This window comes from Cricetulus griseus, chromosome 4, assembly GCF_003668045.3.
Source record: "Cricetulus griseus strain 17A/GY chromosome 4, alternate assembly CriGri-PICRH-1.0, whole genome shotgun sequence".
NCBI lineage: Eukaryota > Metazoa > Chordata > Mammalia > Rodentia > Cricetidae > Cricetulus > Cricetulus griseus.
In genome coordinates, this window is record NC_048597.1 from 168741792 (window position 1) to 168767317 (window position 25526).

General features: G+C 41.5%; 1 protein-coding gene across 1 annotated transcript in view; it reads left to right on the forward strand.

Annotated features, from left to right (window-relative positions):
- Positions 1-19732: 19732 nt before the first annotated feature.
- The window catches only part of LOC100764892 (taste receptor cell protein 1), a 107779-nt gene continuing 101985 nt past the window's right edge, over positions 19733-25526 (forward strand). The window contains exons 1-2 of the mRNA XM_035444218.1: positions 19733-19844; positions 20145-20237. Of these exons, the coding sequence (XP_035300109.1) occupies positions 19733-19844; positions 20145-20237 (205 nt within the window). The remainder of the gene's footprint in view (positions 19845-20144; positions 20238-25526) is intronic.

The window sequence follows — 25526 nt, forward strand, 5'->3', positions numbered from 1 at the left end:
CCTTAAGACATGGACCACATTGTACCATCCTTCCTAAACCATAGCCACCTCAGGCCAAGAGCCCATGTAGCCAGTAAAGACTAGAAAAAAATAGCTTCCTCCTCAGGGACTAGTAGTGTCATCAAGGATGCTCTCTGGTGAACAGACATCTTCATCTGCATCAGGTGAAGCTCAGCTTCTCAAACCATGAATAACAGTCCTACTTAGATTATGTTTCACTTATCCAGCAATAAAGTTCAATGCTGTGGCCACGACAGCTCTCTGCAATGGGGTGCAACACACTTCTGGGGGACTTCTAAGGTTAAGGCACTTAGGATGTGTTCCCTAAATATCATGATAGTCAGTGGTTTCTATGCCCCTATGGGACAATGTGTCGTGAGCCCTCTAAAGAGAGGAGCTTAGAGTAGATAATTGGAACATGGAAGCACCCATAGGGGGATTCATATCACAAGACCAGGCTGTTTCAGAGCCATTTTTCTGTGAGCTCTGGGAAACCCCATGGGTACAGCCAGAGTCACAGAGTTGCATGATCTGGAAGGATAGGCAAATGTGTGAACTACGGTTTTTGTCATCAGATGGTATGCAACCACAGGGCTTTGGTACAACATCACACAACAGACTAACAGAGAGTCTCTAACACAGTCCAGGTGCCAGTTCTCAGGATGGCACCCAGGGATGCAGAGAAGAATGCAGTCAGGGCAGCAGGACTTGGAGAAATTTCTTCTTTATCTGAGGGCTAGCCTTTGTGAGGGTAATCAAGGAAACACCCACGGTTTCTGATGGTAACTTTCTCTTTTATTCATCTCAAGTAATCTCTCCTCCACACAATTTATCTACACAGTTACATCTCTTTACATACAGCTCCATCTCTTTTTACATACATACATCTCTCTCCTACACAGACATACATCTCTATAATAGCTGCATCTATGTTCACACAGTTACATTCTCCACACATTCTCTACACAGCTACATACCTTCACACTTCTCACTTACACAGTCACATTGCTCTCCACTTAGTTACCTTCTCCACACAGGCAGACACTCCGTCCTTCACACATCTCTCCTACACACACATCTCCCTTCCATACAGCTACATCTTCTATAGCTCTCAACCCACTCAGATACCTCTCTTCACACTTCTCACACTTGTTCTTACGTCTTCCACATTTCTCTCTCTGCACATTCAGCTACATGTCCCTTTCAGAGCATATGCGTGCGCATGCGTGTGTGGTGTGTGTGTGTGTGTGTGTGTGTGTGTGTGTGTGTGTGTGTGTGTGTGTGTGCGCGCCATTTTTCAGCAAATATGGATCACATTCTCAGGGCCACACGGTACTTCTTGAATTAAAAAAAGAAAGAAAGAAACAGAGTCATATTGATCATGCAGTTTCTCTCAAGCTAGGGAAGTCATGCTGAATAGTTTGTGAGTAAAGAATGGCCACATACATAGATCTAAGTGGTCATGGTTCCCAGACCAAAAATGGCATTGAAATTAAGGAGTTAGCCACTAAACAGTTAGTTGTCTAAACCTTGAGGTTGGGAGTACATGCAGAAAGCCCATTGCTGATTAAGTTATGTCTACTAAATTCTCAGTGCCTGATCTTGAATCAGCAATAAACACCTGGAAAATTGTCCTTGTGTGTTCTTCTCCAGGGATAACCAATTTGCTTTGAATTTATTCTGAAAGCTAAATTAGCTGACATTGTGACTGAGAATACTATTATTTTCCTATGTCAGTCTGAATAATGAAAAATATCCTGGTATTATTTCTATTCATCAGAATTATGCAATTTATTAGAAATCATTTTCCTTATTATCCATGGCTATATGCACCTAGTCAATGGACTATTTATATGAGATAGACACACAAGCAGTGGGGAAAATAACTACAGTGGGACATTCGAAAACCAACAAGCAGAAACAACCAGCCATTTACAGTCAGTGACCCCACTGTTTTACAAAGTGGGGCTTCCCATCACAGCGGTATTCTTCTGGTAGGTTGATCTGTGAAATACTAGTTGTCTAAATACTGAAATACCTCAGTGACCTGTGGTAAAGCCATTACTACCAGCAGCACTCAGCAGGTCTCCGTTTCAGAGTTGTACCAATTGGTTCACCATTAGCAAAATCATCAGAGGGGGCTGGAGAGATAGATGGCTTGGGTGTCAAGAGCAGTGAATGGTCTTCCCCAAAACCTGGGTTCAGTTTCTAGCACTGATGTGGTGGCTCACAAGTATCTGTTACTCCAGTTCTAGGTAATTGTGCCCTCATCTATCCATAGGCACAGCATACAAGGAGGTCAAATGATTTATGTATAAAATACAAAGCAATGAGCCTTTAAAAATATTGAATCATTAGTGGAAACAATCATATGTGTGACCATAACTCAAAGGGATGTTGTCCTAAGACTTTTTTTCTCTACATTGCAGGACAAGTCTCAAAAAAGAAGATCCTGTATGTATCATGTCTTAACTTCCTTAGGGCACAGTATTTTTAGATTAGAGTGGGGTAAATTCTAGTTGTCTTTTGTCAGGTGCACCACTATATTTTGAGTAGCTGGCTGTCAATGAAGATAGCTAGTGGAGTCCAAATAACCAGACAGCAACTGGTACCTAATAACAACTCACGTTCATATCTCAGGAAGGCCTGCATTCACCTCTGGGTTTTTTTCCTTTGGGAGAAGTCAGCATTTGTGTTTTCCCTATCTGCTCTCCCAGTCTAATAACTTAATCTTCATGCAAAAAGTAAGCATCACACTTTACCTGCATCAGGTGTTTAGATTTCTCAGCTTACCCCCATCACAAGGAACCAACCAAGAAACAAGGCTGTATCTGTGATCAAGCAGACAATCTATGGAGTGCAGGAGCAAATCAGTTTCCAAATATGATGTCTACCTAACACCTTACCCCAGGACATTAGTCACTATGGAAGACGTTGAGCTTTCAAGAAAAAATTGTAACAAGTACAACATACAGAGAACACAAATGCTGCTAATCCTGACACACACATCATATACCCAAAGAAGCATCCATGCCCCTGTCTGCATATCTTCACCCATGTGAAGGAGTCAGAAAGTCAAGGTGTTATGGAACCGGGAAGCACAGCCTGTCTCTCTTGAGTTTCTGAGTTTGGTCCTCAGTGTTGTGGAAATAGGGTTATTGTTGCACTTTGCATGTCATGGGTTCAAGGTCATCTCCAGTCTCAGGTATTTCCAAGCCAGCATATGCTGTTACCCAAGATGATGGGTGAAAACCACACCCACCATCACAAAACCCAGAAAAGAGCCCACCTGATTCTAACCAAAATTTAGCATACCATAGGAGTCTATATCCAAATACAAAGTGGATACATATCATAATTGGGTTCCATTTTAATATGAATCATAGTAAGAACTGGTGGAGTGCATAATCATTATGGAGGCATTCTCTCTCTCTCTCTCTCTCTCTCTCTCTCTCTCTCTCTCTCTCTCACACACACACACACACACACACACACACACACACACGGCCACACACTCTGCTAAGACCTCCTGTCTACTAAGAGCTATAGTCAATGCCAGGTTATCACTCAGGCACTTTGACACACCATTTCAAAGACATGCTAGACTTGTGCTTAAAAATATTGCCCAACACAGAGTGTCAGATTCTATGTTTGTTGGAAGAGTGTGAGCAAAGGAGGCAGATATATGGAACCACACCCACTCACTGTATACATACAATCAGAACTGACTGAAGTGTGACACTTGACGTCATTCCTTAAATTCCTGGTGTTAAAGGATGTCTCTGATGAGGCGTTGGGAATGAGGATTTAGGTTATGGGAGATAGCACTGTTTGTCCTGTCCCCTGTTGACCTGTGTGTGTATGGGGAGGTTTTTGTAGGATAGCTAGACATCGGTGAGGAAAGGGACAGCATGGAAAGTACACACAAAGAATGGCACAGCCCCTGCAGTTCACTCACCTGGGCCAAAGCCAGGCTACACAGATTATTGAGGTAATCGTGCCTCTTGTGTTATCTGTTGATGTTGGAGAGATTTGTCTAAAGTTTTTCAAATGAAGGGAAGTGGGTTTTAGTCTCTACTAACATGTGGAGCCTGAGCCATTGTGTGGTCTCCTCCCAGTGTGGTCATCTTGTCATTGCCCATATTCACTGAGTGACAGCTGACAGCATGAGAGTCTTCCTCCCTATGATTACTCACACCATTGCTTTACCCGGAAGTGGCCACCCAATGTTGTTTCAGGGATGGAAATATGGGAGCTGCATCCCTATCTAAATTTTCATCCTGTCAGGTGGTTAGGTTGCAGTGACAAGAGGTAACTAATATAGGAAGTCACCACAGGTGAGAGTGGCAGGTATAGATAGAGCCTTACTTGCCTCCCTCCCTAGAGGTGGTTTGATGTGTTTCCCTTGAACTGGAAACATCATGGTTGAGAAAAGGATGAGAGAAGAGACAGTGTGCACTGGGCCAGTGCCATGCCAACAGCATCTCTGGTCCTGCCACTGAAGTCTTCCTGAGTCTATGGCAATTAGGAGACTTCCCAGAGCACTTCTGTGGAGTTTGATCTTTATTTAAGGCTTTGTAGACCTTTGCTTTTTGTTGCTTTTTTGTTGTTTTGTTTTTATTTTTTGTAGTTGTATTTTTCATTCATTACTGTTAATAATGCATCGTCAGGAGAAATGTCATCTTTCACAGAATGGAGTAGTGAGGAATTGCACAAATTTACCTGTATTCAAGTATCAGTTAAAGCTATTTGCATGTGGTCACCTGGTACCATGCCCACAGCACAGTCACACTGCTCTGCCCTGTCTACTGTTCCACCCATATACACTGAGCCTTCCCTACACTGACCATGGAGTGCATGTGTGAAGTGTTCACTCCACTGTGTGATTTGACAGAAGCATCACTGGAAACAGATGAGTGTACTTCCAGAAAGTAATGACAGCATTGTTCAAAGACAGAGAAAGCATTTCTAGCTTTTCGTGTTTTTCTTCATTGAATTCAGCTCACTTAACTTTTTCTCCTTGTGATGGCATTCCAGTTTCAACAAGGATGAGGAGGCTACAGCTTACCAGGAAAGATTCTTTGAGGCAGCGTGCACTCAACACACCAGAGCATCCTCCTGAAAGAAAACAGCAATTCATCATCGTGGAAGAAAAAGGTACTCTCAAAATGGAATGATCCTGTGAGCCACTCACAGTAGTAGCAGTGGACCCTGAATCTCAAAAGTAAAACAGATATTGTCTAACACTGCCCTTCACTCGATTAAAGTGTGACTTTGCCTAGCTCATCATAGAACAACCAACAAAGACTTGTTGAACGCATTTAAATGTTCAGTTAGCTTCTCCTTGACTGCTATGAGGCAGAACAAAACTGAGTTCTCATAGGAAGCAGTATGGCTTCACCTGCTCTAGACAGCATCATGTGTATGAACCCTCTCTCTACCGACTTTCTTCCAGACCATGAGGAGGTGAAGGACATCAAAAACCAAGATGATGATCAGGATGAAAGGGCAAGTGTGAGGGCCCTCTGGAGCCAGGAAGGGGTAATAGGTAGGTACTGGCCTTCACAGTAGATAAGGTGGACAGAGTGCAGGAGGAATTTTGTGTCTCCTCCTCCTAGGGAGTCAAAGGAGGTGGGAAAGTAAATTGCATGGATTCCATGGTTGGGGTAGAATAATGGTGAGACTCTATGACCAAAGGGACAACAAATCCAATCAGAGGAAGATGGGGTTTATTCTGGATTTTGATTCAAAGCTGTCATGTCTTTGTAGTGGTGAAGACTCCGTAGTGAACAGAATGTGTGGCACAAAGTTTAAAGGAACAGACTGGTCACATTGCATCTATACTCGGGAATCAGAGACAAAAATAACTGGGTCTTACATCACTAGTCTGTTATCTGCCTGCAGTTTTCACATTCTTCTAGGAGAGTCCATCTTCTAAAGGTTCCAGAGTCTTCCCTATGGCACCCCAGATGAGTTCAGACACATGAAACTGTGGGGGAAACTAATCCTTCAAAACCAGATTATAAGCTATGTGTTTTATGACCTTGTATGTATTGACCATCTCTCATCACATAAAGGAATCTCAGTAAAAACACAATGAGTCATTGTTTCTTGGGATGCATTTTTATCACCTTTCTTCCATTGAAGAAGATAATATGTTGCCAGTACATACTGCCTATTTTTTTCATCCTGATGGCACTTTTATTATTAAGTAGTTTGTTACTTTCAAAAGTGTTATCTCTAGTTGGAACCACCAGTGTGAAATCTACAATCTTTTATTATATTGGGGAAGCCACACAGAATGCACATATATCAACGGAACAAATAGGGGTGATGGGTTTAACAATACTTAGTATGTCAAATGGCACACAAACCAAGTGGAAACCTTGACTGTACTCCGTGAAAAAGATTAGGGTTTCTTCAATAAACCCTTGATCCTGTTCCCTCTATATCCTCAACAAAGACCAGGTGGAGAGTCTCAGGCAATGCAGTGCTGCCTTTCTGGTACAAGGATTTTCCCATGACTTGGCCATTGGTTACATGGAGAGGCACATATTGGTGAGGTGTGGTATTGTGAATGTGTTTGGCCCCACAAGGTCATAGGGTGTGGCATTGTTAGGAGGTATGCTTTTGGGGGACTAAGTGTGGCCTCATTGCAGGAAGATGGGCTTCAGGTCTCCTTTGCTCAAACTTTCCTCAGTTTGTGTCTCAGACCAGTTCATTTTTCCTGCACATCAAGATGTATTAACTCTCAGCTCCTTCTCCAGGAGCATGTCTTCCTGCTTTAACCATGTCCTATCATGATGATAATAGAATAAATCTCTGAAAGTGTAAGCCACCCAATTAAATGTTTTCCTTTATAAAAATTGCTCTGGTCATGATGTCTATTCATAGCAATTGAACTCATAAGTAGGACAGAAGTTGTAACCAGGGATGAGTATATTGCCTAGACAGGCCTGACCATGTATTTGTTTGAAGGACTATGAACCATGAGACTGTCGGTTAGAAAAACAGTTGAATACTTTAATTGCTGCTTGTTGGACCATCCTAGTAGGAACATGGATGACAATGTTGTTGAGTGTGATTTGATGAACAGTGGGGATGAGTCAAGGGGCTTCAGTGAAAAAGAAAATTATATTGGCCTAGAGATCATTCTTGGGATATTTTGGTGAAGAAGGTGATGACATTTTGCCTTTGTCCAAAGAGTCTGTCTGAGGCTAAAGTGAAGAGGTTTGGATTAAATCCACTGGTAATGGAATACTCAGAAGATCCTAGTGTAGACGCCCATGTGGTTACAATTGTTGATGCTTATAAAGATTTATAATTAAAAGGAGCAATCTATGCAGGAAAAATACAAAATGTACAATTTGAGGAGAAATGGAACACCAGCAAGTGGAATGGAGCTATCTTCCATGTTCAGAGGGTTACACAGAATTAGAAATGGAATAAAGGGATTGATGACCTTGCGGAAGGATCCCACCCAGCTGTTTCCAACTTGTGAAAAGCAATTATAAAAGGTTAGATCCTGTTGTGGTGGTCTATGTTTTAATTCTTGCATTCCAGTATTAGAGTGAGGTGGATTCCTGAATTTGAGGTCAGCCTAGTGTATAGAGCAAATTCTAGTACAGCCAAACTTAGGAAGTGAAGGAACCATCAAAAACAGAGAGCTGGTGAAGATGTAATTGAAAGACCTCTGATTCAAGGTCAGACTGGTATCCAGATCAAGTCCCAGGACAGCCAATTTAGGTAGTGAAGGAAGCCATGGAAAACAGACATAATTGAACAAGGGGGCCATGTTCTTCCCTCAGTAAGCCACAGAACTTGGCAGTTTTCCCCCATGTGATTCTTGCTTTAGGATCAAGGAGAGATGTAGGCTGAGTTTTCCTGTCCCAAGCACCTATTACCAAATACCATCAGCAGCTTCCAAATTAACACACAGGGACTTATATTTATTATAAATGCTTGGACAGAAGTTCAGCCTGGTTACCTGGTAACTCTTAATTTAAATTAACCAATATTTCTCATCTATGCTTCAGTAAATAGGTCAACCCTGTTACCCTTTTTTCTATACATCCTGTTACTGCAACATTTTACTGATCTCTCTGTCTCTCTCTCACTCTCTCTTTTCTTTGACACTCCTGTTTCAGTATCCTCAGTTTTATTGCCCTATATATAATTTTTGTCCAGTTACCAGAATTACTAAGGAAAGGCCCTGAGGCCAGGCATGTATCAGGTTGTCCCTGAATGGAGTCCCAGAGAGGCCTTGTTTGAAGCTGTGAAGGAGAAGCCTGGATTGACTTGGAGATCCTAAAGTGATAGTGATGCCAGAGTCATGGGATGATTTTGTATGTCTTTTGATGTTAGACCTTTCAATATCCCAACTTAGCAGTGTTGGTTCTGGGGTTCATGTTTTCAAATAGGAACTAAGGGCCATGGTCTTGAAATGGAACATTGTTGAGAATAATGCTGACTATGTTTTAGGAGTGGACACTGAGTATATATGCAGGTTAACACAGTCATCATTAAAAGCTTCTATCAGATTCTGTTGTTCCTGACTCCGGAGAAGATATATTATACATACATACGTACGTACGTACGTGCGTGCATGCGTGCGTGCGTGCGTGCGTGCGTGCTTGCTTGCGTGTGTGTATGTTATACAAGAAAAATGGCTGGAGAAATTATAAAAATACAGTCTTTGTTTGGGAAGAAACTGAGCTGTGAGGTCTATGGGAGTACCTTATGCCAATAATGTAATTTCTTTGAACAATTATACCACAAGACTTACATTCATTAAGCCAATGAGGAACAACAGAAACATGTGTCCCTTACTTGAGATGCACATTTTCTAGTTGTCATCAGAGACAGAAATAAGTTCACAAGTTTCATCATGTTCAGGGAAAATTACCCCATTGGTCCTCAGATGTGTGGACTAAGATTCTGAGGTCCTAAACTGCAGGTCTCTGTTCATATTTCAGCAGTGCAGTCATGAAACATACAAGGAGGTCCGTTCTGTGTAAATACCTGGCTTTCTGAAGCCCACTCTATTCCATGTGATTAAGGAGAATCCCAGATACAATAAGGCAGAGGGAATATTGCCACTGGGACATCAGGTTTTCTTCATAGTTCTGATGTGGACAGTCCCTAGATAGAACCCATGCTGCCCACAGTGTTGATGTCAAGTGTTTGGGATACCTATTCTCTGTGGGCACAGGGCCATCCATGAAACCTGCCTTGAAGCCTTTCAATCTTGGGGAGGCCTATCATTGACATTGTGAGTCAAATACACGTGTCCAAATAGGCTGAGCCATCTATCCAAGCTAGGACAGTGAAACAAGAGTCTTAGAGTAGCCCTCCAGTATTTTCCTGATGCCTCACCTCTGTGGAAATTCACATGGACATGTGGTGCAGAAACACAGTGGTCAGCAAGGGAAGAGCAATACTTTATGGACCTTAATTCGAGTAGAATGCTCTGAACCTGGAGATCCTCTTTACATGATGAATACTAAAGACAGTCTACTAAAGGATAAAGGTGAAATGTGGATGGATATTTCCATCTATCTAGTGTGTTATTGCCTATCAAACGAAAAACCAATCAGTGTCAATCCTTCTTTGGAACAAAATATATTATAGAAGAACAAATCTCACAAATTTGAACTGGATCCATGTGAAAATAAGTAAAACCACTTGCTGCTTTTGCACAGAACCTGTGTTGGTGTTGAGGATCCATGTGGCCGCTCACCACTGTCTTTAACTCCTGTTCTTGAGACCAAACAAGACTCAAGGACCAGGAATGTATGTGTTGCACACACATACTGGCATGCATAGACACTTACATAAAATGAATAAATCTTTTTCTTAACGTCCATACTCTCAGGGAGCAAGAGATGATTCAGTGTATAAATGAGTTTCTTTTTCATGACTGTGCCTCCAACTGAGTTTGATTCCTGGAAATCATGGAAAGTGTGGGATAGAATCAAGTCCATGAAGGTGTTATCTGCCCTGCAGAGAGCTGTGCCATGTTAAGTGGACCTGTACATTGATACATACAGGATGATGAGGATAATGATGGTAATGATGATGATAAAATTTCAAAATGAAATCAATGTGTTGAAGTTTGATAGAGAACCCATGCATGCTGTTCAGTTCAATTTCCCATAGGTTTGGCAGCTATGGAGAAAAAAGTGTCAAATTAGCCAACTGTAATATGGGTAACAGAATGAATAGGAAAACAGTCATTTTTTTTCTTTTGTTAGTTCAAATTAGGATCAAGCTTACTTCAGATGTCAATCCCTTCTCCCTCTCCCTCTCCCTCCCCACCCCCCACATCCCACCTGCCCCTAGCCTTCCCCCTTCTACTCCCCAGGCAGGGTAAGGCCCTCAAAAGGAGCTCCCCAAAGTCTACCACATCATCCTGGGCCAGGCCTAGGCCCTTCCCCATGTGTCCAGGTCAAGAGAGCATCCCTTCATATGGGATGGGCTTTCAAAATCCCTTCTTTTTTTTAAGACCTTACATATTTAATACAGTACGTTACCCCTATACAAATGGAAAAATATTAAGTTCAACATTTCTAGAATAATATGGTTGTTAATTTTTGTACAATGCCAACTGAATGTGGTAAACTGGGATACTTTTTTCCAAAGTTGACAGCACAGCTAAAGTTTCCAAAAATTCAAATTATATATGTATATATATATTTATATTTATATAAAAAGACCAATAATGGCAGTATGTTATGCATCAATAGCAGCAACAGCTTTTCCAGGTTCTGCAGTCATTTAAACAAAATTGTAGAGACATCCAACATTCTCCATTAAAAAAAAAGTAAAAAACAAAATCCCAGAAAAGCAGCACAGTTCTGTTACCCTTGTCGTACCTGGCACCATCTTTTTTTCAAATTAGCTTCTCAATCATCATCTGGAAGGAAACCATTCTGAGCAACATCATTAAAAACAGCTCTGACAAAGCATGGTCACTACTATGTATCATAAAGCAGGTCCACATATGAGTGAGTACATATCATGTTTGTCTTTTTGTGATTGGATTACCTTTCTCAGAATGGTTTCTTCGAGTTCCATCCATTTTCCTGAAAATTTCAAGATTCCATTGTTTTTTTCTGCTGAGTAGTACTCCATTGTGTAAATGTACCACAATTTCTCTATCCATTCTTCTGTTGAGGGGCATGTAGGAGGCTTCCAGTTTCTGGATATTACAAATAATGCTGTTATGAACATGGTTGAACATATGTCCTTGTTATATGAATGTGCTTCTTTTGGGTATATGCCTAGGATTGGAATTGCTGGATCTTGTGGTAGACTCATTCCCATTTTCTTGAGGAGTCACCATATTGATTTCCAAAGTGGCTGTACAAGTTGGCACTCCCATCAGCAGTGAAGGAGTGCTCCACTTTCTCCACATCCTCTCCAGCATAAACTGTCAGTGGTATTTTTGATTTTAGCCATTCTGACAGGAGTAAGATGGTATCTCAGAGTTGTTTTGATTTGCATTTCCCTAATGGCTAAGATGTTGAACACTTTCTTATGTGTCTTTCAGCCATTTTAGATTCCTCTATTGAGAATTGTCTATTTAGTTCTGTACCCCATTTTTTAATTGGATTGTTTGGTGTTTTCGAGAATAGCTTCTTGAGTTCTTTGTATATTTTGGAGATCAGCCCTCTGTCAGATGTGGGGTTGGTGAATATCTTTTCCCAGTCTGTGGGCTGCCGTTTTGTCTTGCTGACTATGTCCTTTGCCTTACAGAAGCTTCTCAATTTCTCAACTAATAAATGGAGGTCCCATTTATTAGTTGTTGATCTCAGTGTCTGTGCTATGGTGTTAAGTTCAGGAAGCGGTCTCCTGTACCGATTAATTCAAGGGTATTTCCCACTTTATCTTCTAGTAGGTTCAGTGTGGCTGGGTTTATGTTGAGGTCTTTGATCCATTTTGACTTAAGTTTTGTGCAGGGCGAAAGGCTTGGGTCTATCTGTAGTCTTCTACATGTTTGCACCCAGTCATGACAGCACCATTTGTTGAAGATGTTCTCTTTGTTCCAGCGTATATATTTGGATTGTTTGTCAAAAATCAGGTGTTTGTAGGTGTGTGGATTAATTTCAGGGTTTTCAACTCAATTCCATTGGTCTACCTGTCTATTTTTGTGCCAATACCAAGCTGTTTTCAAGACTATAGCTCTGTAATAGAGCTTTAAGTTGGGGATGATGATGCCTCCAGAAGTTCCTCTATTGTACCGGGTTGTTTTGGCTATCCTGGGTCTTTTGTTTCTCCATATAAAGTTGAGAATTGTTCTTTCAAGGTCAGTGAAGAAATGTGTTGGGATTTTGATGGGGATTGCATTGAATCTGTAGATTGCTTTTGGTAAGATTGCCATTTTTACTATGTTCATCCTGCCTATCCAAGAGCATGGGAGATCTTTCCATTTTCTGGTGTCTACTTTAATTTCTTTCTTTAGAGACTCAAAATTCTTATGGTACAGTCTTTCACTTTTTTGGTTAGTGTTACTCCAAGGTATTTTATGTTGTTTGTGGCAATTGTAAAGGGTGATGCTTCTCTGATTTCTTTCTCCACCAATGTGTCATCCGTATATAGTAGCGCTACAGGTTTTTTTGAGTTAATTTTGTATCCTGCCACTTTGCTGAAGGTGTTTATCAGCTGTAGGAGTTCCCTGGTTGAGTTTTTCAGGTCACTTATGTAGAATATCATATCATCTGCAAATAGTGAGAGTTTGACTTCTCGCTTTCCGATTTGTATTCCCTTGATCTCCTTTTGTTGTCTTACTGCTCTAGCTAGAACTTCAAGGACAATATTGAAGAGGTATGGAGACAGTGGACAGCCTTGTCTTGTACCTGATTTTAGAGGAATTGCATTGAGTTTCCATTTAATTTGATGTTGGCTGTTGGCTTGCTGTATATTACTTTTATTATGTTGAGGTATGTTCCTGTTATCCCTGATTTCTCCAGGACCTTTACCATGAAGGGATGTTGGATCTTGTCAAAGGCTTTTCGGCATCTAGTGAGATGATCATGTGATTTTTTTCCCTTAGTCTGTTTATACGGTGGATTACATTGATGGATTTTCGTATGCTGAACCATCCTTGCAGTGATTGGAATGGATGATTTCTCTGAAGTGTTCTTGGATTCGATTTGCCAATATTATATTGAGAATTTTTGCATCAATGTTCATGAGGGATATTGGTTTGTAGTTCTCTTTCTTAGTTGTGTCTTTGTGTGGCTTGGGTATCAAGGTTATTGTGGCCTCATAAAAAGATTTTGGTAATGACACTTCTGCTTCTATTGTGTGGAATACTTTGAGGAGAATTGGTATTAGCTGGACTTTGAATTTCTGGTAGAATTCTGCACTGAAGCCATCTGGCCCTGGCCTTTTTTTGGTTGGGAGACTTCTAATGACTGTTTCAATCTCATTAGAGGTTATAGGTCTATTTAAGTTGCTTATCTGTTATTGATTTAATTTTGGAAAGTGAAATCTGTCCAGAAAATTGTCCATTTCCTTTAGATTTTCAAATTTTGAGGAATATAGGTTTTCAAAGTAGAAAACAGTCATTTTATCATAACATTCTTCAAGGCTGACTCAATGCTTTGTTCTATTTGGCTTAAGAGGCTCATCATGTAGGGAGAAAATATTTCATTTCTCCTACATCTTCAGTTCTCCCACTGAATTCCTTTCCCTAGTAATGAGAGTCTACAGTAACCCAATCTGCTGTTTACTCGGCAGAAGCCATTATGCCAGCCTTGGGACTCAGTTTGAGCCCACACTAGGTTGTCACTATCTGAGAGTTATTTTGTGTCTCCCTAGTACTCCCTGATCCTGCACAGAGATTGACGAGCACAAGGGAAGAGGAAGGAGTAGCTCCATTTGTGATTAAGGTAAGGTGGCCTTTTCCTTTTCTAGAGAGAAAGGTGACCCTGTAACTCCTTTCTTATTCATCGCATTTTGTGTTTGAATCAAGCTGAAAATGTACACTGTGGGTATTGGAGTGTTTACTTGGGACGATGGAGAAATGGAATTGTACCAGGACATAGATACCTCCTCATAGAAAGTGTCAGTGTCAGGTCCACACTGTTAGTTGGATTTTTTTCTCTCCTGAAGCAAGTGTTTCTGTTTTGAGTAAACCTTGTGTGTGACTTTCACTCAAGAATTGACAGGCACAATAACAGCAACCTTGAATTTTTTGTGTGTAAATATCGTTGCTTCTCAAGGGAATTTTTTTCTTATTTTTTCCATCTTAAGCATAATATTTTAATCTCTCTAATCTGCACCAAGCATAGTCACATTTCACAGTGTTGCAAAGGAAGTCTTGGAGTTTGGTTCAGAAGGAAATGGTTCAAAATTGTGCTGACTTAGGATACAAAAGAGTACATGAAGATGGAACTCTAACACCCTGGAGCGGACATGGGCAAAAGGTGAACAGGTCATGCGTTGGGAGATGGTAAGTTTGTGGGCTTTAACTACAGGTTTCCAGATATAGTTGGTCTTGGATGGACTCTGAAGTGAGGAGGTCAACTCTGACCTCCACGCTGAATAGCAGCCACTGTGGGTGACTACCCTCTGGCCAGATCAACAGTTCACCACTCTGGAATTAAAGCTGCGTCTCCTTGGTCCTCTCCAAAATTCAGTAGCATGAATGATAATCTTGATGTTGACAAATACATCTACCACAGTGGTCACATGGTGAAGTGTGTGTGTCCTATATGGCCCTTAACTCAAGGACCACATTGTACCATCCTTCCCAAACCATAGCCACCTCAGGTCAAGAGCCCATGTAGCTGGTAAGCACTAGGAAGAACAGCTTCCTCCTCAGGTCCTTGTTAGTGTGTTATCTGGTGCCTGGGACATCCTCATCCCCACCAGCTTGAAGCCTAGTTTGTCAAACCATGGGATAACTGTCCCAACCTTATGCTTCACCCCATCCACCCATAAAGTGCCCAGGGTCCAATGCTGTGGTCACAACATTCCTCTGCAATTGGGGATTTCTAAGGTTAAGGCACTTAGGATGTGTTCCCTAAATGTCAAGATAGTCAGTGGTTTCTATGTCCCTATGGGACACTGTGTCATGAGCCCTCTAAAGAGAGGAGCTTAGAGTAGATAATTGAAACATGGCAGTACCCATAGCGGGATTCATATCACATGACCAGGCTGCTTCAGAGCCATTTTCTGTGAGCTCTGGGAAATCCCATGGGTACAGCCAGAGTCACAGAGTTGCATGATCTGGAAGGATAGGCAAATGTGTGAACTACGGTTTTTGTCATCAGATGGTATGCAACCACAGGGCTTTGGTACAACATCACACAACAGACTAACAGAGAGTCTCTAACACAGTCCAGGTGCCAGTTCTCAGGATGGCACCCAGGGATGCAGAGAAGAATGCAGTCAGGGCAACAGGACTTGGAGAAATTTCTTCTTTATCTGAGGGCTAGCCTTTGTGAGGGTAATCAAGGAAACACCCACGGTTTCTGATGGTAACTTTCTCTTTTATTCATCTCAAGTAATCTCTCCTCCACACAATTTATCTACACAGTTACATCTCTTTACATACAGCTCCATGTCTTTTTACATACATACATCTCTCTCCTACACAGACATACATCTCTATAATAGCTGCATCTATGTTCACACAATTACATTCTCCACACATTCTCTACACAGCTACATACCTTCACACTTCTCACTTACACAGCCACATTGCTCTCCACTTAGTTACCTTCTCCACACAGGCAGACACTCCGTCCTTCACACATCTCTCCTACACACACATCTCCCTTCCATACAGCTACATCTTCTATAGCTCTCAACCCACTCAGATACCTCTCTTCACACTTCTCACACTCGTTCTTACGTCTCTCACACTTCTCTTTCTGCGCATGACCCTTTCAACGCACACACACACACACACACACACACACACACTTCTCCCATTTCTCTTCTCAGCAAAGCTTCTTTCTGGACAAATAAGAATCACATTTTCAGGGACACACAGTCCTGCTTGGGTGAAAAATGAGAAACAGAGCCACACAGATAACACAGTTTTTCTCAGACAATAGAGGTCAAGTGAATGGCTAGTGACTAGTAAGGAAAGATTGGCCTTGCACAAACCTCTAAGTTGTCAGGAGTTCCAGACCAAAGATGACATTGAAATTAAGGACTCAAAATATAAACAGTTACTTGGCTGAACTTTGAAGTTGGGAATATGTGTAAATCTTCCATTGCTGATAAACTAATGTCTACTAAATTCTCAGTGCCTGATCTTGTATCAGCAATAAACACCTGGAAATTTTCCTGGTGTATTCTTCTCCAGGGTCAACCAATTTGTTTTGAATTTATTCTGAAGACGAAAATCAGCTGTCTTTCTGATGGAGAATACTATTACTTTCGTATGTCAGTCTGAGTAATTCTTACTTCTATTCATCAAAATTACACAGTTTATCGGATAACATCCTCCTGATCATCCACAGCTATATGCACTTAGTAGATGGACTATGTATACAAGATAGACACACAAGCAGTGGGGAAAATAAATACAGTGGGACATTAGAAAACCAACAAGCAGAAACCAGCCATTTACAGTCAGTGACTCCACTGTTTTACAAAGTGGGGGTTCCCATCTTATTTATTCATCTGTTAGGTTGATCTGTGAAATACTAGTTGTCACCTGCTGTATATACTCAGTGACCTGTGGTAAAGCCATTACTACCAGCAGCACTAGGCAAGTGTCCATTTGAGAGTCTTACCAATAGGTTCACCATTTGCAAAATAATCACAGGGGGCTGGAGAGATGGCTTGGGTGTTAAGAGCAGCGAATGGTCTTCCCCAAGACCTGGGTTCAGTTTCTAGCACTGATGTGGTGGCTCACAAGTATCTGTTACTCCAGTTTTAGGCAATTGTGCCCTCATCTATCCATAGGCACAGCATACAAGGAGGTCAAATGATTTATGTATAAAATACAAAGCAATGAGCCTTTAAAAATATTGAATCATTAGTGGAAACAAACATATGTGTGACCATAATTCAAAAGGATGTTGTCCTAAGACTTTTTTTCTCTACATTGCAGGACAAGTCTCAAAAAAGAAGATCCTGTATGTATCACGTCTTAACTTCCTTAGGGCACAATATTTTTAGATTAGAGTGGGGTAAATTCTAGTTGTCTTTTGTCAGATGCACCACTATATTTTGAGTAACTGGCTGTCAATGAAGATAGCCAGTGGAGTCTAAATAACCAAACAGCAACTGGTACCTAATAACAACTCACGTTCATGTCTCAGGAAGGCCTCCATTCACCTCTGGGTTTTTTTCCTTTCTGAGAAGTCTGCATGTGTGTTTTCCCTCTCAGCTCTCCCAGTCTAATAACTTAAATCTTCATGCAAAAAGTAAGCATCACACTTTACCTGCATCACAGTGTTCTATCCCAGGCTAGTAGGGTATGGGAGATTTCTCAGCTTATCCCCATCACATAGGAACCAACCAAGAAACAAGGCTGTATCTGTGATCAAGCAGACAACCTATGCAGTGCTGGAGAAAAACAGTTTCCAAATATGATGTCTACCTAATGCCTCACCAGGAAATTAGTCACTATGGAAGAAGTTGAGCTTTCAACAAAAAAAATCAGAACAAGTACAACATACAGAGAACACAAAGGCTGCCAAACCTGACACCTTCATCATATACCCAAAGCAGAATTCATGTACCTGTCTGCATATCCTTCACCTCTATGAAGAGGTCAGAAAGTCAAGGTGTGATGGAACGAGGAAGCACAGCTGTTTCTCTTGAGTTTCTGAGTTTGGTCCTTAGTGCTAAGGAAATTGGATTATTGTTGCAGTTTGCATGTCATGTGTTCAAGGTCATCTGCAGTCCCAGGAATTTCCAAGCCAGCATAGGCTGTTACAAGATGATGGGTGAAAACCACACCCACCATTACAAAAAGGCAGCAAAGAGCCCACCTGATTCTAATCAAAATTTAGCATACAATAGGAGTCTATATCCAAAAACCCAAGTGGATACATATCATAATTGGGTTCCATTTTAGTAAGAATCATTGTAGTAAGAACTTGAGTGCATAATCATTGTAGAGGCCATTATCTGTCTCTCTCTGTCTCTGTCTCTCCCTCTCTCTCTCTCTCTCTCTCTCTCTCTCACACACACACACACACACACACACACACACACACACACACACACACGGCCACACACTCTGCTAAGACCTCCTGTCTACTAAGAGCTATAGTCAATGCCAGGTTATCACTCAGGCACTTTGACACACCATTTCAAAGACATGCTAGACTTGTGCTTAAAAATATTGCCCAACACAGAGTGTCAGATTCTATGTTTGTTGGAAGAGTGTGAGCAAAGGAGGCAGATATATGGAACCACACCCACTCACTGTATACATACAATCAGAACTGACTGAAGTGTGACACTTGACGTCATTCCTTAAATTCCTGGTGTTAAAGGATGTCTCTGATGAGGCGTTGGGAATGAGGATTTAGGTTATGGGAGATAGCACTGTTTGTCCTGTCCCCTGTTGACCTGTGTGTGTATGGGGAGGTTTTTGTAGGATAGCTAGACATCGGTGAGGAAAGGGACAGCATGGAAAGTACACACAAAGAATGGCACAGCCCCTGCAGTTCACTCACCTGGGCCAAAGCCAGGCTACACAGATTATTGAGGTAATCGTGCCTCTTGTGTTATCTGTTGATGTTGGAGAGATTTGTCTAAAGTTTTTCAAATGAAGGGAAGTGGGTTTTAGTCTCTACTAACATGTGGAGCCTGAGCCATTGTGTGGTCTCCTCCCAGTGTGGTCATCTTGTCATTGCCCATATTCACTGAGTGACAGCTGACAGCATGAGAGTCTTCCTCCCTATGATTACTCACACCATTGCTTTACCCGGAAGTGGCCACCCAATGTTGTTTCAGGGATGGAAATATGGGAGCTGCATCCCTATCTAAATTTTCATCCTGTCAGGTGGTTAGGTTGCAGTGACAAGAGGTAACTAATATAGGAAGTCACCACAGGTGAGAGTGGCAGGTATAGATAGAGCCTTACTTGCCTCCCTCCCTAGAGGTGATTTGATGTGTTTCCCTTGAACTGGAAACATCATGGTTGAGAAAAGGATGAGAGAAGAGACAGTGTGCACTGGGCCAGTGCCATGCCAACAGCATCTCTGGTCCTGCCACTGAAGTCTTCCTGAGTCTATGGCAATTAGACTTCCCAGAGCACTTCTGTGGAGTTTGATAAAGGCTTTGTAGACCTTTGCTTTTTGTTGCTTTTTTGTTGTTTTGTTTTTATTTTTTGTAGTTGTATTTTCATTCATTACTGTTAATAATGCATCGTCAGGAGAAATGTCATCTTTCACAGAATGGAGTAGTGAGGAATTGCACAAATTTACCTGTATTCAAGTATCAGTTAAAGCTATTTGCATGTGGTCACCTGGTACCATGCCCACAGCACAGTCACACTGCTCTGCCCTGTCTACTGTTCCACCCATATACACTGAGCCTTCCCTACACTGACCATGGAGTGCATGTGTGAAGTGTTCACTCCACTGTGTGATTTGACAGAAGCATCACTGGAAACAGATGAGTGTACTTCCAGAAAGTAATGACAGCAATGTTCAAAGACAGAGAAAGCAGTTGTAGCTTTTCGTGTTTTTCTTCATTGGATTCACCTCTCTTAACTTTTTTCCCTTGTGATGGCATTCCAGTTTCAACCATGATGAGGAGACTGCAGTTTACCAGGAAAGATTCTTCGAAGCAGCGTGGGCTCAACACACCACAGCATTCTCCTGAAAGAAAACAGCAATTAAGCATCGTGGAAGAAGAAGGTACTCTCAAAATGGAATGATCCTGTGAGCCACTCACAGTAGTAGCAGTGGACCCTGAATCTCAAAAGTAAAACAGATATTGTCTAATACTCCCCTTCACTGGATTAAAGTGTGACTATCCCTAGCTCATCATAGAACAACCAGCAAAGACTTGTTGAATGCATTTAAATGTTCATTTAGTTTCTCATTGAATACTATGAGGCAGAAAATAAAACTGAGTTCTCATAGGAAGCAATGTGGCTTCACCTGCTCTAGACAGCATCATGAGTGTGAACCCTCTCGCTACCAACTTTCTTTCAGATCTTGAGGAGGTGCAGGACATCAAAAACCAAGATGATGATCAGGATGAAAGGGCAAGTGTGAGGGCCCTCTGGAGCCAGGAAGGGGTAATAGGTAGGTACTGGCCTTCACAGTAGATAAGGTGGACAGAGTGCAGGAGGAATTGTATTTCTCCTGCTTCAGAGAGTCAGAGGAAGTGGGAAAGTAAATTACATTGACTCCATGTTTGGGGTAGATTATTGGTGAGACTCTATGACCAATGGGACAACAAAAACCAATCTGAGGTAGATGGTTTTTTTCTGGATTGTACTTCAGGGCTGTCATTTCTTCGTGGTGGTGAAGACATGACAATGGGCAGAAAATGTGTGGCACAAAGTTTAAAGGAACAGACTGGTCATATTGGATCCATAGTCAGAAAACAAAGAACAAAAGAACTGGATCTCACATCATTAGCCTCTAATCTGCCTGTAGTTTTCACATCCTTCTGGGAGAGTCCGTCTTCTAAAAGTTCCACAGTCTTCCCTATGGAACCAACCTGAGTTCAGACACATGAGACTGTGGGGGAAACTAATCTTTCAAAACCAGATTATAAGCTATGTGTTTTATGACCTTGTTTGTATTGACCATCTCACATCACATAAAGGAATCTCAGTAGAAGCATAATGAGTTATTTTTCTTGAAATGTATTTTTATCACATTTCTTCCAGTGAAGAAGTTAGTAGGTTCTCAGTAGCTACTGCCTATTTCTTCATCCTCATGGCACTATTATTATTAGGTAGTTTGTTACTTTCACAAGTGTTACCTCTAGTTGGAACCACCAGTATGAAATCTACAATCTTTTGTTACATTGGAGAAGCCACAGACAATGCACACATATCAAAGGAAGAAATAGGGGTGGTGGGTTGAAAAATACTTACTATGTCAAATGGCACACAAACTGTGTGGAAACCTTGACTGTACTCTGTGAAAAAGATTAGGCTTTCATCAATACCCTTGATCCTGTTCCCTCTGTATCACAACAAAGGCCAAGTGGAGAGCCTCAGACAGTGCAGTGCTTGCCTTTCCTGTACAAAGATTTTCCCATGACTTGGCCATTGGCTACATGGAGAGGTGCATATCGGCGAGGTGTGGTATTGTGAATGTAATTGGCCCCCACAAGGTCATAGGGAGTGGCATTGTTAGCAGGTATGGTTTTGGAGGAGTAAGTGTGGCCTCCTTGCACAAGGAAGAGTGTCACTGTGGGGGGGTTTCAGGCCTCCTTTGCTCAAGATTTACTCACTTTGTCACTCAGACAAGTTCCTGTTTCCTGCACATCAAGATGTATTAACTCTCAGCCTCTTCTCCAGCAACATGTTGTCTTTCCTTTAACCATGTCCTATCATGATGATAATAGAATAAATCTCTGAAAGTGTAAGCCAATTAAATATTTTCCATTATGAAAATTGCTATGGTCATGATGTCTATTCACAGCAATTGAACTCCTAAGTAGGACAGAAGTTGTAACCAGCGACTGGAATGTTGCCTTGACAGGTCTAACCATGTATTTGTTTGAAGGAGTATGAACCTTGGGACTGTGAGTTAGAAAAACAGTTGAATACTTTAATTGCTGCTTGTTGGACCATCCTAGTAGGAACATTGATGACAGTGTTGTTGAGTGTAATTTGATGAACTGTGGGAGCTCAGTCAAGGGGCTTCAGTGAAAAACAAAATTATATGTAGCCTAGAGATCATTCTTGGGATATTTTGGTGAAGAAGGTGCCTACTTTTCACCTTTATCCAAAGAGTCTGTCTGAGGCTAAAATGAAGAGGTTTGGATTAATTACACTGTAATGGAATACTCAGAAGATCCTAGTGTTGACTCCCATGTGGTTACGAGTGTTCATGCTTACAAAGATGTATATGAAAAGGAGCAAGCTATGCATGAAAAATACAAAATGTACAATTTGAGGAGCACCAGGAAGTAGAATTGAGCTATGTTCCATATTCACAGAGTTACGCAGAATTGGAAATGGAATAAAGGGATTGGTGAACTTTCAGCAAGATCACACCCAGCTGTTTCCAACTTGTGAAAAGCAATTGTGAAAGGTTAGAGCCTGGTGTGGTGGTCTATGTCGTAATCCTTGCACTCCAGAATTAGAGTGAGGTGGATCCCTGAGTTTGAGGTCAGCCTAGTGTACAGAGCAAGTTCCAGAACAGCCAAGCTTAGGAAGTGAAGGAACCATCAAAAACAGAGAGCTGGTGAAGATGTAATTGAAAGACCTCTGATTCAAGGTCAGACTGGTATCCAGATCAAGTTCCAGGACAGCCAATTTAGGCAGTGAATGAAGCCATGGAAAACAGACATAATTGAACAAGGGGGTCATGTTCTAGCCTCAGTAAGCCATAGAACTTGGCAGTTTTCCCCTATGTGATCCTTGCTTTAGAATCAAGGAGAGATTAGGCTGAGTTTTCCTGTCCCAAGGACCTTTTACCAAATGGTATCAGCTGCTTCCAAATTAACACACAGGGGCTTATATTTATTATAAATGCTTGGACAGTAGTTCAGCCTTGTTTCCAGGTAACTCCTACATTTAAATTAACCAATGTTTCTCATCTATGCTTCAGTAAATAGGTCAACCCTGTTACCTTTTTTCTATACATCCTGCTATGTCAACTGCTTACTTATCTCTCTGTCGTCCCTCTGTCTCTCTGTCTCTGTCTCTGTCTCTCTCTCTCTCTTTCTTTGACTTTCCTGTTTCCTCCAGTTTTATTGCCCTGTATATAATTTTTGTCCAGTTACCAGAATTTCTAAGGAAAGACCCTGAGGCCAGACATGTGCCAGGTTGTCCCTGAATGGAGTCCCAGAGAGGCCAGTGTTTGAAGCTCTGAAGGAGGAATCTGGATTGACTTGGAGTTCCTAAAGTGATAGATATGCCAGAGTCAAGAGATGATTTGGTAGGTCTTTTGATGCTAGACCTTTCAATATCCCATCTTAGCAGTGTTGGTTCTGGGGTTCATGTTTTCAAACAGGAACTAAGGGCCATGGTCTTGAAATGGAACATTGTTGAGAATAATGCTGACCGTGTTTTAGGAGTGAACACTAAGTATGCATGCAGGTTAACAGAGTCATCATTAAAAAAAGCCTCTATCAGATTCTGTTGTTCCTGAATCCAGAGAAATTGTGAAAAGTCAGTACTTGATTGTGAAGAAACTGAGCTGTGAGGTCTATGGGAGTACCTTCTGCCAGTAATGTAAACTCTTTGAACAATTATACCCCAAGACTTACATTCATTAAGCCAATGAGGAACAACAGAAACATGAATCCCTTACTTGAGATGCACATTTTCTGGTTGTCATCAGAGACTGAAACAAGTGCCCCCAGTTTCATCATATTCAGGCAAAATGGCCCCATTGGTCCTCAGATGTATGGACTAAGATTCTGAGTCCTCAACTGCTGGTCTCTGTTCATATTTCAGCTGTGCAGGCATGATACATACATGGAGGTCCATCTTCTGTAAATACCTGGCTTTCTGAAGCCCACTCAATTCCATGTGATTAAGGAGCATCACAGCTACCATGACCAAGAGGGATTATTTCCCCTGGGATGTCAGGTTTTCTTCATAATTCTGATGTGGACAGTCCCTTGATAGAACCCATGCTGCTCACAGTGTTGATGCCAAGTGTTTGGGACACTTATTCTCTGTGGGCACAGGGCCATCCATGAAACCTGCCTTGAAGCCTTTCAATCTTGGGGAGGCCTATCATTGACATTGTGAGTCAAATACACATGTCCAAATAGGCTGAGCCATCTATCCAAGCTAGGACAGTGAAACAAGAGTCTTAGAGTAGCCCTCCAGTATTTTCCTGATGCCTCACCTCTGTGGAAATTCACATGGACATGTGGCGCAGAAACGCAGTGGTCAGCAAGGGAAGAGCAATACTTTATGGACCTTAATGCAAGTAGGATGCTCTGAACCTGGAGATCCTCTTTACATGATGAATACTAAGGACTGTCTACTAAAGGATAATCAGAAGCAGATATAGTGGAAATGTGGATGGATATTTCCATCTATCTAGTGTGTTACTGCCTATCAAAGGAAAAACAATCAGTGTCAGTCCTTCGTTAGAATAATGTATATATTGTAGAGGCTCAAATCTCACAAGCTTGAGCTGGAGCCATGGAACAACAAGTAAAACCACTTGCTGCTTTTGCACAGAACCTGTGTTGGTGTTGAGGATCCATGTGGTCACTCACCACTGTCTTTAACTCCTGTTCTTGAGACCAAACAAGACTCAAGGACCAGGAATGTATGTGTTGCACACACATACTGGCATGCATAGACACTCACATAAAACGAATAACTCTTTTTCTTAAGTCCATACTCTCAGGGAGCTAGAGATGATTCAGTGTATAAATGAGTTTCCTTTTCAGGTCTGTGCCTCCAACTGAGTGTGATTCCTGGAACTCATGTAAAGTGTGTAGGATAGAATCAAGTCCATGAAGGTGTTACCTGACTTGCAGAGAACTGTGCTGTGATAAGTGGACCTTTACAGTGAAATATACAGGATAATGAGGATGGTGATGGCAATGATGATAAAATTTCACAATGAAATCATTTGTACTGAAGGTTAATAGAGAACTGATGTATGCTGTTCAGTTCCATTTCTCATAGGTTTAGCAGTTATGGAGAAAGAAGTGTCAAATTAGCCAAATGTAATATGGGTGACATAAGGAAAAGAAAGACAGTCATTTTTTCATAACATTTTCCAATGCTGACCCAATGCTTTGTTTTATTTGGCTGAAGAGTCTCATCATGTAGAGAGAAAATGTTTCATTTCTTACACATCCTCAGTTCTTCCACTGCATTTCTTTGCCCAGTAATGACGAGAGTCTACAGTAGCCCAACCTGCTGTTTACTCAGCAGAAAACATTCTGCCAGCCTTGAGACTCAGTTTGAGCCCACACTAGGTTGTCACTATCTGAGAGTTATTTTGTGTCTCCCTAGTACTCCCTGATCCTGCACAGGGATTGACGAGCACAGGGGAAGAGGAAGGAGCAGCTCCATTTGTGATGAAGGTAAGGTGGCCTTTTCCTTTTCTAGAGAGAAAGGTGACCCTGTAACTCCTTTCTTATTCATCGCAATTTGTTTTTGACTCAAGCTGAAAATGTACACTGTGGGTATTGGAGTGTTTACTTGGGACGATGGAGAAATGGAATTGTACCAGGACATAGATACCTCCTCATAGAAAGTGTCAGTGTCAGGTCCACACTGTAAGTTAGTTGGATTTTTTCTCTCCTGAACAAGTGTTTCTGTTTTGAGTAAACCTGGTGTGTGATTTTCACTCAAGAATTGACAGGCACAATAGCAGCAACCTTGAATTTTTTGTGTGTAAATATCGTTGCTTCTCAAGGGAATTTTTTTC